Raw genomic sequence first — 17,723 nt, forward strand, 5'->3', positions numbered from 1 at the left:
AGAAGTGGGATACGGAAGTACTAAGGAATGATGAGATATATTTGAAGTTCTCTAACGCTATAGATACAGCAATAAGGAATAGCGCAGTAGGCAGTACAGTTGAAGAGGAATGGACATCTCTAAAAAGGGCCATCACAGAAGTTGGGAGGGAAAACATAGGTACAAAGAAGGTAGCTGCGAAGAAACCATGGGTAACAGAAGAAATACTTCAGTTGATTGATGAAAGGAGGAAGTACAAACATGTTCCGGGAAAATCAGGAATACAGAAATACAAGTCGCTGAGGAATGAAAGAAATAGGAAGTGCAGGGAAGCTAAGACGAAATGGCTGCAGGAAAAATGTGAAGACATCGAAAAAGATATGATTGTCGGAAGGACAGACTCAGCATACAGGAAAGTCAAAACAACCTTTGGTGACAGCCGGCCGTGGTGGCCAAGCGGTTCAAGGCGCTACAGTCTGGAACCGCGCGGCCGCTACGGTCGCAGGTTCGAATCCTGCCTCGGGCATGGATGTGTGTGATGTCCTTAGGTTAGTTAGGTTTAAGTAGTTCTAAGTTCTAGGGGACTGATGACCTTAGCAGTTAAGTCCCATAGTGCTCAGAGCCATCACTCTTTGGTGACATTAAAAGCAACGGTGGTAACATTAAGAGTGCAACGGGAATTCCAGTGTTAAATGCAGAGGAGAGAGCAGATAGGTGGAAAGAATACATTGAAAGCCTCTATGAGGGTGAAGATTTGTCTGATGTGATAGAAGAAGAAACAGGAGTCGATTTAGAAGAGATAGGGGATCCAGTGTTAGAATTGGAATTTAAAAGAGCTTTGGAGGACTTATGGTCAAATAAGGAAGAAGGGATAGATAACATTCCATCAGAATTTCTAAAATCATTGGGGGAAGTGGCAACAAAAGACTATTCACATTGGTGTGTAGAATACATGAGTCTGGCGACATACCATCAGACTTTCGGAAGAGCATCATCCACACAATTCCGAAGATGGCAAGAGCTGACAACTGCGAGAATTATCGCACAATCAGCTTAACAGCTCATGCATCAAAGCTGCTTACAAGAATAATATACAGAAGAATGGAAAAGAAAATTGAGAATGCGCTAGGTGATGATCAGTTTGGCTTTAAGAAAAGTAAAGGGACGAGAGAGGCAATTCTGACATTATGGCTAATAATGGAAGTAAGGCTAAAGAAAAATCAAGACACTTTCATAGGATTTGTCGACCTGGAAAAAGTGTTCGACAATATAAAATGGTGCAAGCTGTTCGAGATTCTGAAAAAAGTAGGGGTAAGCTATAGGGAGAGACGGGTCATATACAATATGTACAACAACCAAGAGGGAATAATAAGAGTGGACGATCAAGAACGAATTGCTCGTATTAAGAAGGGTGTAAGACAAGGCTGTAGCCTTTCGCCCCTACTCTTCAATCTGTACATCGAGGAAGCAATGATGGAAATAAAAGAAAGGTTCAGGAGTGGAATTAAAATACAAGGTGAAAGGATATCAATGATACGATTCGCTGATGACATTGCTATCCTGAGTGAAAGTGAAGAAGAATTAAATGATCTGCTGAACAGAATGAACAGTCTAATGAGTACACAGTATGGTTTGAGAGTAAATCGGAGAAAGACGAAGGTAATGAAAAGTAGTAGAAATGAGAACAGCGAGAAACTTAACATCAGGATTGATGGTCACGAAGTCAATGAAGTTAAGGAATTCTGCTACCTAGGCAGTAAAATAACCAATGACGAACGGAGCAAGGAGGACATCAAAAGCAGACTCGCTGTGGCAAAAAAGGCATTTCTGGCCAAGAGAAGTCTACTAATATCAAATACCAGCCTTAATTTGAGGAAGAAATTTATGAGGATGTACGTCTGGAGTACAGCATTGTATGGTAGTGAAACATGGACTGTGGGAAAACCGGAACAGAAGAGAATTGAAGCATTTGAGATGTGGTGCTATAGACGAATGTTGAAAATTAGGTGGACTGATAAGGTAAGGAATGAGGAGGTTCTACGCAGAATCGGAGAGGAAAGGAATATGTGGAAAACACTGATAAGGAGAAGGGACAGGATGATAGGACATCTGCTAAGACATGAGGGAATGACTTCCATGGTACTAGAGGGAGCTGTAGAGGGCAAAAACTGTAGAGGAAGACAGAGATTGGAATACGTCAAGCAAATAATTGAGGACGTAGGTTGCAAGTGCTACTCTGAGATGAAGAGGTTAGCACAGGAAAGGAATTCGTGGCGAGCCGCATCAAACTAGTCAGTAGACTGATGACAAAAAAAAAAAAAAAAAAAAAAAAAAAAAAAGGGCCAAGGGAACTGCGAGGGTGAAGCATGTGTTGGAGAAACAGTTCCCATCTGCATAGATCAATCAGAGAAACTTGTCCGTGAAGGGAGTATCCAAATGGCCCATGTAGTGAAGCAGCTGGTGAAGTCATTTGTGTTGTGATGTGCAGCATGTTCAGCAACTTGATGGTGAAGCTTGTGGTTTGGCACAGTTTGGCCATTCACGTGAGTAGATAGTTCGTTACTAGTCATGCTCACATAGAATGCTGTACAGTAATTGCAGCATAGCTGATATGTAATTTGACTGGTTCCACATTGGCCCTGACTTTTATTGGGTAGGAAATGCCTGTGACTGGACTGCATTAGGAGGTGGTGGTAGTGTGTATGGGGTGGGTCTTGTATCTGGGCCGACCACAAGGGAACAACCCATTGGGTGTAGGATTGGGGGGAATAGGATTGGTATAGGGATGGAGAAGGATATCTTGTAGGTAGGGATGGAGAAGGATATCTTGTAGATTGGGTTGGCAGAGGGCACAACAAGAGGTAATTGAAGCCCTAGTGGAGGATGAGGCTGAACTTTTCAAGGCCAGGATGATACTGTGTGATGAGAGGAGTGCTGGTCGATAGCTGGCTAACAGGTTTACTGATGTCAGAGGAGCAGATGGCATGGGAGACTTGTTTGTGGATGAGCTGGATATATATCTGTCAGTAAAGGCAACTCTTGCCTTCCACTGCAGATGTGGTATCCACGGATAGCAAAGCTGTAAGGAAGTGACTTTTTGGCATGCAATGGGTGACAGCTGTCAGGGTTGAGCTCCTGTTGGCAGTTGGTGCACTTGATATGGACAGACATGTCTATGGAGCTGTCCGAGAGGTGGAGATTGTCATCTAGCAAGGTGGCTCAATGAGTTTGGAAGGACCTGATGAAATGGATTTGGGAATATGTGTTGAGGTTATGGAGGAAAGAGAAAAGGTTGTCTAGATCATGAAAATGCCATCATTGAATCTGAACCAGACAACAGGTTTTAGGTGTTGTCTGGCTAGGAAGGATTCCTAAGGCCCATATATAAGTTGGCATGGGATGGTGCCATGTGAGTACCCACAGAGGTACCATGGATTTTGTTTGTAAATTTAGCATTTGAAAGTGAAATAATTATGGGTCAGGATGTGGTTAGCTAGGAGGATTAGGAAAGAGGTTGTGGGTTTGGTATCAGAAGGACATTAGAAAGATAGTGACATGGGGATGTTGGTGTATGAGGTTGTCACATCCACAATGACCACCAATGAATCCGGGGAAATGGGGCAGGAACTGTGGAGAGGCAGTGAAGAAAGTGAGCAGTGTCTTGAATTTAGGATGGGAGTTTACAGACAATAGTTTGGAGTTGTCGGTCATCAAGGGCAGAGGTCCATTCTGTGGGAGAATTGTTCCCAGCTGCAATGGGATGACCAGTAGGGAGACCTCTGCAGTTAGGTTTTTGGAGTTTAGGGAGTAGGTGAAAGGCAGGAGTGCAGGAGGTTGCTAGTGTGAGAAGGGAGATGGATTCAGGTGTCAGGTTTTGGAGGGACCTAAGGCCTTGACCACTGCTTGAAGTCATGTTGGACTTCTGGGATGGGATTGTGGTTGTAAAGTTCATATGCAGAGGTGGGTGAAGGTTGGCAGAGACTCTCAGCCACATAGGCACTACAATTATTGACCACTGTGGTGGAGCCTTCATCTGCAGGAAGGATGATGATATCTGGATTCTTTCAGATTGCGGATAGCAGTGTGTTCCATAGGAATTATGTTGGACTTTCTGGGAAAGGTCTTAGAAAAGGAAGATGAGACCAGGTCAGAAGTGAGGAATTCCTTGAAGATTACCAGTGGTTATTTGAGAGGAAAGGGAGAAGGATCATGGTTAGAGAGAGGTTGAAACTGTTGTATTAATTATATAGAGAAGAATGTAGCAACAGGCATCAGCAGCAGTATGTGTAATAAAATAAATAGTGTTGAAGTCCATTTATCCACAAAAATCATTAAAACAGCTTAATAAAATAAGTAAAATTGTATAAACTTGTCCACAGTTTAAAGAACTACATAACGTTGAAAACCACTCATCAAGAAACATCATAAAATAGCCTAACAAAATTAATAATGTTTAAACTCATCCACAATGTAATAAATACCGCAGCTATATGTCACATGGATTTTCTGGTCAGATGCTCTGAGAGTTTGTTGTTTAATATTTCCCAAATGCACACTGAACAGTATACATTATACACCAGTTATACTGTCATGATGTTAGGAACAATTGATTACTTACTCATTATGAACAATGTACAAGTACATGTACATTTGAAGATAAGAATTTCAAATGTTTTATTAACAACTAGTGGTAACAGCATTTACTTTTTATCTATCAGTTACAATTATGTACTACATTTTGATTAATTTTGCACAATTAAAAAAGAAATAGCTTGATTTTTGAAATGTATGATGCTGATATGTATATAATCCATTATTTCAAACAATTATCATTTATTTTTTCTGATTTCTTTTTAGTTGTATTGATATGATGCAATACAGGAATTGCTTACAACAATATCACTGACTACTGCTCAGCCTAGCTGCGAAAGACTGTTTTTATGTAAAAAAAATGTGCTTGTTTTTTGACACACTCACTTATAGACAATGCACTTTGTTCAGCATTCTTCCAATAATTTCATTCCAACCCAAAACTGCAGATCTGCATCTACATCCATACTCTGGAGACCACTCAGAAGTGTATTGCAGATGGAACTTCCTACTTTACCAGTCATTAGAGCTTCTTCCCATTCCATTGATGTTTGGCGTACGGGAAGAATGACTGTTTAAATGCCTTTATGCACACTGTAATTAATCTAATTTTGTACTCACGATCCTTATGGGAGCGATACATGGTGTGTTGTAGCATATTCCTAGAGTCATCATTTAAAGTTGTTACTTGAAACTTTGTAAGTAGGCTTTTAAGTCTCTCCTCAAGTGTCTTCCAGTTCAGTTTCTTCAGCACTTTTGTCACACTCTGCCACAAGTCAAACAAACATGTGATCATATGTTCTGTCCTTCTCAATATACGAGGTTGGTTTGAAAAGTTCTCGGAATGGAATAGAAAAAAGAACTTACATCACTGAAACTTTTTTTTATTTTTCAATGTAGTCTCCTTGTGGATTAATGAACTTGATCCAACGATGTTCCAGCATCTTGATCCCGTCTCGAAAATGAGTTTCCTCCAGGCCTGCAAAATAGTTGTCAACTCCGGCTATCAATTCTTTGTGTGAAGTGAATCTTCACCCACCAAGAAAAATTTTCCATTTTGGGAAGCGATGGAAGTCTGATGGAGCCATATCAGGTGAATAAAGTGGGTGTGGCAATAATTCATACCTTAGTTCATGTAATTTTGCCATGACGATGGCACATGTGTGCGGGCACGCATCATCTTGATGGAAGATGACTTTCTTCCTTGCTATACCTGGCCTTTTTTCATGTATCTTTTGTTGCAATTTATCCAGGAGGGTAGCATAGTATTTTCCAGTAATTGTTTGCCCAGTGAGGAGATAATCGACCAACAGAATTCCCTTCGCATCCCAGAACACATGCCATGACCTTTCGCATCAAAGGAATTGTCTTTGCTTTCTTTGGTGGTGGAGAATCAGCATTTTTCCACTGCTTTGACTGTTGCTTTGTCTCTGGGGTATAGTAGTGCACCCAAGTTTCATCTGTGGTCACAAACCGTTGCAAAAAATCTTGTTTATTTCTCCTAAAACACGCCAAACATTGTTCCGATATGTCCATTCTCATGTGTTTTTGATCCAGCATCAAGAGTCGCAGCATCACTCTTGCAGATAATTTTTTGCATTTCTGATTCTTCAGTTAAAATGCGATGTACCATTTCAGATGACATCTGGCAAGCATGAGCAATTTCACGCACTTTCAATCGGCAATCCTCCATCACCATTTTGTGCACTTTTACAATGATTTCTGGAGTAGTGACACATCTCGTTCGACCACTGTGCGGATCATCATCTAAGCTCTTCCACCCAAATTTAAATTCATTTGCCTACTTGGCAACAGTTGAATACGAAGGAGCGGAGTCCCCCAGTGTATTCTGGAAATCGGCATGAATGTCCTTTGCTTTCATACCTTTCTTTACGAAGTACTTAATCACTGCTCGAATCTCGATTTTATCTCCCCCCCCCCCCATCTTCACAAATCACTGCACGAGAACAACAACAGAGCCATGTCACCACCACAGCTCTCTTCCAAGAGCACTGATGTGGCACATGTTTACAGGCAACAACCCAATGAATATCACGTGAACAATTTGTTGCGCTACCACTGACCTCTCGTGGTGATTCCGAGAACTTTTCAAACCACCCTCTTGTATTCAGTATCCCCTTTTAGTCCTATTTGGTATTGGTGCCATACACTTGAGTAATAAATATATAACGCCATAAGAGATGAACTGTCAAACTACTGTCAAACCATAATTAACATATGTTGTTGTTGTTGTTGTTGTTGTCTTCAGTTGGAAGACTGGTTTGATACAGCTCTCCATGCTATTCCAACCTGTGTGGGCCTCTTCATCACCAAATAGCTACTGCAGCCTACGTCCTTCTGAATCTGCTTACTGTATTTATCTCTTGGTCTCCCTCTACAATTTTTTGCTCCCACAGTTCCCTCCAGTACTAAATTGGTGATGCCTTTATGTCCTGAAGTCTCAAATGTGTCTTATCCACTGATACCTTCTTTTGGTCAAGCTGTGCCACAAATGTCTTGTCTCCCGTATACTCTTCAGTACCTCCTCATTAGTTACATGATGTACCCATCTGATTTTCAGCATTCTTCTGTAGCACCAAATTTCAAAAGCTCCAATTCTCCTCTTGTCTGAACTGTTTATCATCCATGTTTCACTTCTATACATGGCCACACTCTGGACAAATACTTTCAGAAAAGACTTCCTAACACTTAAATCTATATTAGATGTTAATAAATTTCTCTTTTTCAGAAATGTTTTTCACACTATTGCCAGTCTGTATTTTATATCCTCTCTACTTTGGCCATCATCAGATAGTTTGCTACCCAAATAGCAAAACTCATCTACTGCTTTAATTTCCTCATTTCCTAATCAAACTCACCCAGCAACACCTGATTTAATTCTACTACATTCCATTATTCTGTTCAACTGCTCTACCAAATCCTTTGCTGTCCCTGACAGAATTATAATGACACTGGCAAACCTCAAAGTTTTTATTTCTTCTCACTGAATCTTAATACCGACTCCAAATTTTTCTTTGGTTTCCTTTACTGCTTGGTCTATGTACAGATTGAATAACCCTGGGGAATAGGCTACAACCCTGTCTCACTCCCTTGTCAACCACTGCTTCTCTTTCATGCCCCTTGACTCATAACTACCATCTGGAGTCTGTGCAAGTTGTAAATAGTCTTTTGCTCCCTGTATTTTACCCCTGCTACCTTCAGAATTTGAAACAGAGTATTCCAGTCAGCATTGCCAAAAGCCTTCTCTGAGTCTACAAATGCTATAAATGTAGGTTTGCCTTTCCTTAACCTATCTTCTAAGATAAGTCATAGAATCAGTATTGCATCATGTGTTCCTCCATTCCTCCAGAATCAAAACTGATCTTTCCCGAAGTTGGATTCTACCAGTTTTCCCATTCTTCCATAAAGAAATTGTGTCAGTATTTTGCAACCATTTCTTGTTGAACTGGTAGTTTGGTAATTTTCACATCTGTCAGCAACTGCTTTCTTTGGAATTGGGATTATTACATTCTTCTTGAAGTCTGAGGATATTTTGTCCATATCATACATCTTGCACACTAGATGGAATGGCTCTCCCAAGGCTATCAGTGGTTCTGATGAAATATCATCTACTCCCAGGACGTTGTTTCAACTTACATCTTTCAGAGCTCTCAAGTTCTTCTCATAGTAACATATCTCCCATCTCATCTTCATCTACACCCACTTCCCTTTCTATGATCTTGCCTTCAAGAATGTCTCCCATGTATAGACCCTCTATATACTCCTTCCACCTTTTGGCCTTCCCTTCTTTGCTTTGGATTGGTATTCCATCTGAGCTCTTGATATTCATAAAACTGCTTTGATTTTCTCCAAAGGCCTCTTTAATTTTCCTGTAGGCAATATCTACGTTTCCCCTAGTGAAATATGCTTCTAAATTCTTACATTTGTCTTCCAGCCATTCTTGCTTAGCCTTTATTTATGTCTTATCAAAACAGTGACATTTATAAGACAGTTCACTAATGACATAATATGGATGTCACAATACTCAAGACATATTTGACAATGCCAATAAATGCCGAAACAGTCTGTTGTGAATAAAGATTAGTTACTACAAGCAGCTATTTTGGTGCATCTTTCTAACAATCATGTCATTATCTGTCGTACATTATGCTAGAAGAAAAAAAAAAAAAAAAAAAAAGAAGATATGTAAGGAATCTCCTTTGTAGACAGATTGCATTTCCCTAGTATTCTGTCAATGAACTGAAGTCTGCCACCTGCTTTACATTCAACTGAGCATAGGTGATCATTCAATTTCATGTTCCTTCAAAGAGTTACATGCAGGTATTTGTATGAGTCGACCAATTCCACTTATGAGTCATTAATACTGTAATCATAGGATACAATGTTGTTTTTGCTTTTTGAAGTACATAATTTTACATTTCTGTACATTTAAAGTAAATTACCAATCTTTGCACCTCTTTGAAATCTTATCAAGATACAACTGAATATTTGTGCTGGTTTTTCAGACAGTACTTCATTATAGTTAACTGCATCATCTGTGAAAAGCCTTAGGTTACTATTTATATTGTCTGGAAGGCTATTAATATACATCATGAATAGCATGGGTCCCAACATACTTCCACTGGGCTCACTCGAAGGTCTTTCTACAGCTGTGGATGACTCTAGACCCAGGACAACATTCTAAATCATCCCTATCAAAAAATTCTCAATCCAGTCATAAATTTTGCTTGATACTCCATACAATCATACTTTCAATAATAAGCATATTTGCACATGATTAACGTTTTTGGAATCCATGCTGGTCAGCATGGAACATGTCATGCTGTTCCTAATATCTTGAGCTCAAATTTGTTCTAAGATTCTGCAACAAATTGATATCGAGGATATTGGATGCTAGTTTTGTGGATCACTCCCGCTACCTTCCTTGTAGACAGGTTTTTTTCTGTGCTATTTTCTCAACCATTGGGCACAATGTTTTGTTCAAGTTATCCGCAGCAGATTATTGTTGTGGACAGGACATTTCAAATCCTTCAGTCTTCCCATTGCAGAAGTAGTGCTGTGAGCAGAGGTATTGTCCAGAAAAAATAACCTTCCTTTAGCAATTCAACCCTCTTAAACATTTTTTTTTCACTCATTTGACTCTGAAATCATTCCTCATAGTGGCCAGTTAGTGCTTTATGTTTTGCAAGGAAACCAAAGGGATAATCCCTTTTGCTTCATATAAAACACTGGCCAAAACCTATCTAGCAGATCAAATCAACTTCACCTGTTTGGTACAAGCCCACCGACTTCCACCCAGTTCCTCAATTGCTGTTTCATATATGTAACGGTGGATGTATGTATCTCCAGCACTAAAATTGTTGCAAAAAGTCAGTTGGATTTGTCTTAAAAGGGTTCAAAGGTTATTGAGAAATTTTATTTCACACTTTCTTCTGGTAAGCATTCATCAAATGTAACACACATCTTGGGCCATGCTTGTTCATAGTTAATTCTTTGTGTAACGTGTACTATGTTCATATTTTTTATATGTTAGAGGCATCATTACTTCACACAACTTTAATCACTGATTATACGATACTACATTGTACACTTTTTTGAAGTTTTCATTTATGATTGCAGTGTTGTTCAAATGTCGTCCACATGGGGCCTTCTTCAAGAAAAATATGACCACATTTTAATTTGGATACCCAAATTTTTTTTATCCATCAGAATGAAGCTCACACAACACGGCTACCTTAAAAATATGTATAAACAGAAGTATTCTGCAACTGACTTACATATACTAAACTGCACATTTCCTCCCTATCCTCATAGGTGATTTCTTGCATATGCACACTGTATCATCATACCAAGACATAGTTTTCAAAACCAGTGTGTAGTAATTCTTTGTTGATTTGCCAGTATGCTGAAGAGAACCAAGCTACATGGATACATTCTGCAGATTCAGCATATGCCATTCTGTATCAGTCTTCTTTTTCTTGCTCTGTAGTTGGGAACTAGATACCGAGTTTTGCTCATGATTTTTTACAAAGTATACAATAATGGGTTGTAATTATAGTTGTATTAATTTTCAAGATTTGTAACTTATTCTATTCGGTAGATGTGTAGACTAATGAGGGCTACCATGAGTGGTAAAATAAAATATGACAGGATAGTGACCTTATCACACAAAAACACTAGATCCACTCTTGTAGCTTCAAGTATAAACAGTTTCATCCAGTTGTCTTTCTTCAATATTGACATTCAGTTATTGTGTTTACATTGACTGAATGTTAATTTTTGTAGACCATCTACTTTCAACCTTTAACACCATTTCCCTTTTTTTATTTTGTTTCAGAATCTATATGAAAGTTTTGTCACTGCTAGAGACAGAGAAGAGAGAGGCAGACCAGATAAACCAAGGCAGGGAAATACCATATTTGTTGCAGGTCATAAAATAACAGAAGATTATCTTCGGAAAGAATTCCAGCGTTATGGCAATATTGTCAATGTCACAATGGAAATCGAAAAGAAGTGAGAATATAAATGATATATGCATAGTTATCTCTGTTACATTCTGCAGAATATATTCTCTAAATATATGTATTGTTTTTGCTTCATTTTAGCCGTGGTTTTGTAACTTTTGACAAGATGGAAGCGGCTGCAGATGCTATTAGTGAGGTAACTAAAATTATCTTCATAAAATCTTAAGTTTAGTAGTTTTAATCAAGTACAAAGCTTCATCTTAATGTGTATTCATGAATGCATACAAATTGTCCGTGTGGACATGTTCCTTTGCAGACTCTATTTATATCATTTGCTTTCTCTTTTTGTATATGATGGTAATGAAAATCTGCTCTCATATTATGTTTCATGGTAAAAACAGTGAAGCTGTCCTCAACCCAACAGTTGGTTTGAACATAACAATGTTTTACCTGCGGTTTTGCAAGGATTACTACAATTTAGGACATTTGTTATTTTCTTATGTAATTTACATGAGTAGTGCACACCTATTTGTTTGGTCTGTAGCAAAATGCTCTATTTATTACCTACTGAGAATAGATCTTTCAATTTTAGTATTGATTTGTAATTAAAACTGAAGTACAACTAATGGGTTTTGATTTTGTGATAGTGAACATGTAAATAACTTTGTATTGCGTGTACGTAACAAGGAAGTTTTATGTCTTTGTTTGTGATAGAGATTAAATTAATGTGCCATTTCACACAGAAAATAATTTTAACTTCAGTGATACAAGTATTTAGTATCTTAACAATCCTGCATAAGATATCATACTAATGTTAGAACTTCGGGCCCATAAAGAACTCAGTATTGCTATGAACAAAAGGATGTTGGTTAAGATGTGGCACAAAACACTGTCCTTTCTTTTGTCTGTTTAAGTTATAAAAACTGTGAAAACATGAATGTAAATTGTAATGGGTAGACCATGCAGCAAATTTAGACCATCTTAATTGTCATTACAGTGTTTTGCTACTGCCACTGTGTGGCTTGTTAATTGATCTGATGCATTTGTGGACAATAAAGAGATAATGTACTGTAAGAAAAGTTTTCAGTTTGAGCTTGGTTTTTAAAGTTTACTGAAATTTGGTTTTGCGGACTAGAATAGTTAATGTAGTCAAAATAGATGAAAATGAAAAGAAGGTAAAAATTGTGGTGTTCAAACCAACATTTATGTTGAGGATAGCTTTATTTACTCAAGGGAACCTGAACAATAATTATAGGAAGAAACACAGTTTCATTCTCTAAAAGGGAAAAACAAATGAAAGTAATGTATATACAGAGACATACAGTGCTATTTCTCACTTGCTTGATTCACAGAGAGGACATGAATAACAACAGTTAATTATATGAAGAACCCTTTCCCATGATTGTATGGTAGTTTATAGAGTAATTTTTGTACATGTAGATCTAGATGACATGAGTGTTATGGGATGTCTTAAGGACAACTTATTCTCAGTCTATAAGCTGGTTAATAGATTTCTGTCTGATGTATTATTTAGTTTAATGATAAATGTGTGCCCGCATCTCGTGGTCGTGCGGTAGCGTTCTCGCTTCCCACGCCCGGGTTCCCGGGTTCGATTCCCGGCGGGGTCAGGGATTTTCTCTGCCTCGTGATGGCTGGGTGTTGTGTGCTGTCCTTAGGTTAGTTAGGTTTAAGTAGTTCTAAGTTCTAGGGGACTTATGACCACAGCAGTTGAGTCCCATAGTGCTCAGAGCCATTTGAACCATTTTGATAAATGTGTCTAATAGGTGATACATAATTAACCTGCAAGTTAAGAATTGAAGAGGAAAAAAAATCTGTGCCCACAAAAGCTTGGTAAGGCTAGCACAGGAAAGAAATATATTGCCGAAGTTGGTGGTTTATTTATTAATATAATTTTTGTTAGAGTATGTACTTAATTTTCATAATTCCTATCATCACATGCTGTTGACCAGAGAGAGTAATAATTCTTAGTCAGTGGGATTTATGTATACAGGGTGTACATAAAGTCCGGCAACACTTTCAATTATTTATTGCACAAGAACCAAAAATTGTACAGATATCATACATATGTCATTTTAAAGAGAATCCCTGAAAGCTCCCCCCCCCCCCCCCCCCCCATGTACACTGCCACAGCATAATTTAGTAATTTGCTGATAGTCTGCATTAGTCGATGAATCGGCCATGCTACAGAAAGGGACAGCTGTATCATGAAATGGCCTCCATGATCACCAGATCTCACTCAGTGTGACTTTTTTCTGTGGGGACACATTAAAGATCTGATGTATGTACCGCTTCGACTATGTGATGTAGCAGAGCTCCGAGAGAGAATACGGGAAGCGACTGCTACAGTTGACAAGGCCATGCTGGGATGGGTATGGTAAGAATTCGATTACCATATTGACGTCTACTCGAGGTTCGCATATCGAATGTTTGTAAAAAAAACTTTCAGAGTTTCTCTTCAAAATGCAATATGTATTATGACATCTGTACAATTTTTATTCTTATGCAATAAATAATTGAAAGTGTTCACAGACTTTACGTATACCCTGTATTATCGATTATGTGGTAGTTAAGCAGATTGTGGTAGTTATTTATTATTTCTTTTACCCTTTCAGACTGATGGATCCATCGTATCTGGCATACAGTTAAAAGTTTCTTTGGCTAGGAGGCAGCCTGTCATACAGCCCATTAATGATGCGTCATCATCATCGGCATGGTCTACAATAGGTATTATATGGCAATTTTACCTCGTCACCAAGCCTGAATTAGTTATGGAAAAAAATTATAATTTTTTTTTCCTCTGGAAATATTTCTCTTAATTTTATGTGAAGCCCTTTCCTCACCTTTGGTCAACAAAGACTACAGAAGTTAACTTCTTGAGATTTATATGTACAAATACATCTAAGCATTAATGATATGTTATGAATTATTGTGGTATCTTTATAAATGACAGGATTAGTTTACATTGCCAGTGCTGTAAATTATGGTTTTATGATTACACCACTTGACAAAAGGGGTATCAGCGTGTGGACAAATATCATCCCGAACATTGATGCTCTCAGGTGACATGTATCTGTCCTTATCCTCAACCCCTTGCCATACTGAGAAGAAGAAAGGGATTCATTTCTTAATGAGCTTAGCACCTTTAAAAGTGTCGTATATCATTGAGTGTGCTATATTGTTATTCTGACTAATCAAATTCTGTGTTGATAGTATTTATGCCATACCAAAAATCATACATCTATATCGTACATTTCACTCATGTTCTAAATTCACTCTTCAATTATACTTCATAACTGTATTTATTGTTTTCTTTGCACTATATTGTTTTCCAAACTGTTCCTAAGTTTCATCACATTCAACATATAACATTTTGAATATACATTTTTGTAATTTTTTCTTGATTTATGCAAACAAGCACATTACTATTACAAAAGTTCAGACTGTAACCTTAGTGAACCTGTGTCTGATTATTCAGACTAGAAATCCAATAGGTAATATGTTTTGAAATGAAAAGAACTATATAAAACATAAATTAGAACATAGAGTGGGAAATGGTTCTCTGAAAATTTCCTCCTTCAATCTGTTAACATGAGACTCACTCATAGCTCAAAGACCTAATGGCTTTGTTAAATGAGCACAAAAGCTGTTAAGTTTAGCATAAGGTTAATGAAATGTACAGATGGTTAACTTGCAACCTGTGTAACTTTTTGTTTCATTTCCTAACATTTTCTTTGTTTCTGTACAGAATTTTGAGAGTTAGACTAACTATCTAGTACAATATTTTTTGTTTGATGAAGAATATGTGGCTGTATTTAAGAAAGGGCCTTATAGTCCCAATCTTGGCTGTCAACAAAGGGCACAAATGATACAGACAAATAAAAACAATTGAATCAATATTTCTACTTTGTTTGTTTGTTCGTTCAAGCATTCAGTATATTTTAAGTTACGTGCTGATTTAAGTCCTGTTTCTTGCTGTTGAAAAATAGTCAGTACATGTGTTTAGCTTTTGTCATTATTTAATACTGCATATGTTATTGCTCACTGTAAATTCATCATTTCTACAAATGCTTCATTTTTACAGCTGCCAGCCATTCCCAGAAAGGAAGCCATAAGGACAAACGAGAAATGGTTACATACGATGATGACGACATATTTGGATGAATACTTCTTCCATGAGGCATTGTATGCTAATGCTGACTTATGTGTATTAACTGAGAATTTTATTGCTGTGAATTGTGTAAATATCAAACTTTTTGATATGTTTTAAATTGCCTACAGGAAACTGTGGTTGTTTATGTTGTACAGTCATATGTCATTTTGAAATCTTATAAAATTTTATTAAACTGATATTTATTTCTGTTCAGGCACATGAAAGAAATGAAGACTTCCTGTAGGTTATTGCTTTAGATTAGAATAGTTATGCCTTTTGTTCTGTAGATCCTCAAGGATGTCATGAAACAAGAATATGTAATACATATTTACAAAAATAGGGGAGGGGAATCCTTGCACAGAACCTAATTGAAATGGTCCTCAGTGTTCAGTTACAAAATGTTGTAGAGCAAGGATGTTAGCTTCCAAATAAAATGTGCTTCACACAGTCAATATTATTTTTTGGTAGCTCCACAGTGCATTTTGAGAGTTTTACTCCCTCACCTTCAGGTGGAGAGTCTTGTTACACTATGCAGTGATGTTGAACTACAACGTTTTACATCCTTTGTTTTACATTCATTACATCTCTTGGGCCTTTAAGAAAAGGGAGTGGGGCTGTGCATTTTGATTCCCTCCAATAAGGGCAGTGGCAATTCCTTAACGTTACACACCGAGCAAGGTGGCGCAGTGGTTAGCACACTGGACTCGCATTCGGGAGGATGACGGTTCAATCCTGTCCGGCCATCCTGATTTAGGTTTTCTGTGATTTCCCTAGATCACTTCAGGCAAATGCTGGGATGGTTCCTTCGTAAGGGCATGGACGATTTCCTTCCCCATCCTTCCCTACTCCGAGCTTGTGCTCCATCTCTAATGCCCTCGTTGTCAACGTGACGTTAAACACTAATCTCCTCACCGAGCGAGGTGGCGCAGTGGTTAGACACTGGACTCGCATTCGGGAGGACGACGGTTCAATCCCGCGTCCGGCCATCCTGATTTAGGTTTTCCGTGATTTCCCTAAATCAATCCAGGCAAATGCCGGGATGGTTCCTCTGAAAGGGCACGGCCGACTTCCTTCCTCATCCTTCCCTAATTCGATGAGACCGATGACCACGCTGTCTGGTCTCCTTCCCCAAACAACCAACCAACCAACTAATCTCCTCCTCCCCCTCAACATTACAGAGCCATGACATTAAGTAACATTGGGGAAAAGTGACCATGGTAAACCAAATATGTACCCTGTAGAAAGCTGACTAGTTCGCAAGGTAATGAGTCATTAACTGAATATAAAATGTTTTGTAACCACGACCGTTCTGGTCACGGGGTGGCCAAGAAAGTGCAGCGGGACCAAACAGAGAGCGGTCCACGAACAAACAAACGAACGGAATGTATTGACATGAAACAATGACAGACAATTGAGAGAGACCTTACGACAACAACACACAAGAAGCAGTGGAGTGACAGAGACAACCAAATGAATCCAAGACGTCCGCTAGTAATGAAAACAAGGAATGGTAAACACACTGTCCATTGTCAAGGCAATATGTCAAGATGCATGCAACGATTAGACTCACTGGCTGAGCGAGAGGCAGACGCTTAAATACATCAGGGGCGCTGCTATTGGCCCCTGGGACCATGTGTTCCACTGTGGCACCCTCACACTAAATGTGGGCCAGGAGGTGCGTGCCGCCACGGCTTACGGCGCGATGGTGCAGAGACCTCTAGGGGTCTTTGACGTCCATGACGTCTGGCACAGATTCAAATTCTGCAGCGCGTGGTACCAGAAAATGACTTTATTGATCCAGAATGACACATTTTTGCATATGCCGTTATCAGATAATCCTAGCACAGAAGTCTATTCATTATGGTTACATTAATATCATATAACTAGCAGGTCTATTTGTTACCTTCAGCGCCAGGATTGTATGATGATGGCATAAGCCGAAACACATCAATTTCGATCGATAAAGTCATTTTGTGTTCAGTTAATGACTCATTACCTTGTGACCTACTCAGTTTTCAACAGACTACATATATAATCCCTTGACAGAGAAAAGAGTATAAGTGCTGATATTGATATGGTGATTGAGCTTCACCAGTTGTTGTGGTCCAACTGTTGACGGCAACACTGCTACCCTACCGTAATTAGAAACTTAGGATCAAGAATTATCATTGTTCGAACTGCAGTGCCATGAAGACACTTGCCCATGGTCGTATGTCCAGGCTTCTTACTCCAGCCAGATTCCATATGGATGCCATCAGGAAGAAATTGTTATGGAACTGTTTGTAAACTGGGCATTTATTATGGCTGAACTTTTTCATGTATTTTTTTGATGACTCTGCTATTCTACAGCTATCATGTCTATATACTTTTCTCAGTAGACTCTAATAGATATAAAATCGACTCCAAACAAGAACCTGAAAATGTCTGTCTGATGACTGCTACTCTAGAAAAAATATCTGAATGTTTAATAATACAGTATATGGAAAGAAAGGTAGTGT

The 17,723-nt window shown here is 38.6% G+C and overlaps 1 protein-coding gene across 1 annotated transcript in view; it reads left to right on the forward strand.

Annotated features, from left to right (window-relative positions):
- The window catches only part of LOC126236043 (negative elongation factor E), a 43,628-nt gene extending 28,204 nt beyond the window's left edge, over window positions 1-15,424 (forward strand). Inside the window, exons 3-6 of the mRNA XM_049945080.1 lie at window positions 10,928-11,103; window positions 11,196-11,250; window positions 13,688-13,799; window positions 15,157-15,424. Of these exons, the coding sequence (XP_049801037.1) occupies window positions 10,928-11,103; window positions 11,196-11,250; window positions 13,688-13,799; window positions 15,157-15,236 (423 nt within the window). The 3' untranslated portion in view covers window positions 15,237-15,424. The remainder of the gene's footprint in view (window positions 1-10,927; window positions 11,104-11,195; window positions 11,251-13,687; window positions 13,800-15,156) is intronic.
- The last annotated feature ends 2,299 nt before the right edge of the window (window positions 15,425-17,723 follow it).

The sequence above is a fragment of the Schistocerca nitens genome, chromosome 1, assembly GCF_023898315.1.
Source record: "Schistocerca nitens isolate TAMUIC-IGC-003100 chromosome 1, iqSchNite1.1, whole genome shotgun sequence".
NCBI classification, from domain to species: Eukaryota; Metazoa; Arthropoda; class Insecta; order Orthoptera; family Acrididae; genus Schistocerca; species Schistocerca nitens.